The sequence below is a fragment of the Entamoeba nuttalli genome, assembly GCF_000257125.1.
Source record: "Entamoeba nuttalli P19 unplaced genomic scaffold asmbl_5350, whole genome shotgun sequence".
Lineage (NCBI taxonomy): Eukaryota > Evosea > Mastigamoebida > Endamoebidae > Entamoeba > Entamoeba nuttalli.
Genome location: NW_008577399.1, coordinates 22 through 619, shown reverse-complemented (window position 1 = coordinate 619; position 598 = coordinate 22). Strand labels below are relative to the sequence as shown.

Sequence of the window (598 nt, the reverse complement as noted above, 5' to 3'; positions counted from 1 at the left end):
ATATGAAATTATGTGTAAACCATTCACTGGTACTGTTCATCCATCTGAAAGTATTGAATTAACTATTTCATTTATTGCACGTTGTACAACTGTATTAAATGAAAAAATTCCTATTACAATACGTTATGGTCAATTACAAAATATTATTAAAGAAATTAAAAAAGAAAATCCTGATTTAATACCTCAAAACTCTCAATCAAGTCAAAATAGTGAAAGTGATAATAAATCTCGTTCTTCTTCAACTAACGGATCTTCTTCTCAAAAAAATTCTCATACCTCATTAAATACTCAAAAAAATACTCCATCAGGAAGTGGTAAATCAGGATCATCCAATAACTCAGACTCAAAAAAGAAAAAAGGAAAATCTAAAGTATCTAAATTCCATGTTTATTTAAATCTTCAAGTTGAATCTGCTCTTTCTACTAAATTAGATTATGAAGAAATTCATTTACAACATCCACCTATTGGTGGTGGTACATTTGGTATTGTTTATCGTGCGGAATGGAGAAAAGTTGATGTTGCAGTTAAAGTAATGAAAAGTGATTTAGTAGATATGATGGATTTATTACCTAATTTTATGCAAGAAGCGGAAATGATG

General features: G+C 28.6%; 1 protein-coding gene across 1 annotated transcript in view; it reads left to right on the top strand.

Annotated features, from left to right (window-relative positions):
• The window catches only part of ENU1_127920 (protein tyrosine kinase domain containing protein), a gene marked incomplete at both ends in the record, with an annotated part of 2,274 nt that extends 2,212 nt beyond the window's left edge, over positions 1 to 62 (top strand). The window contains one exon of the mRNA XM_008859997.1: positions 1 to 62. This exon is cut by the window's left edge and continues 2,212 nt beyond it. Within this exon, the coding sequence (XP_008858219.1) occupies positions 1 to 62 (62 nt within the window).
• Between the last annotated feature and the right edge of the window lie 536 nt (positions 63 to 598).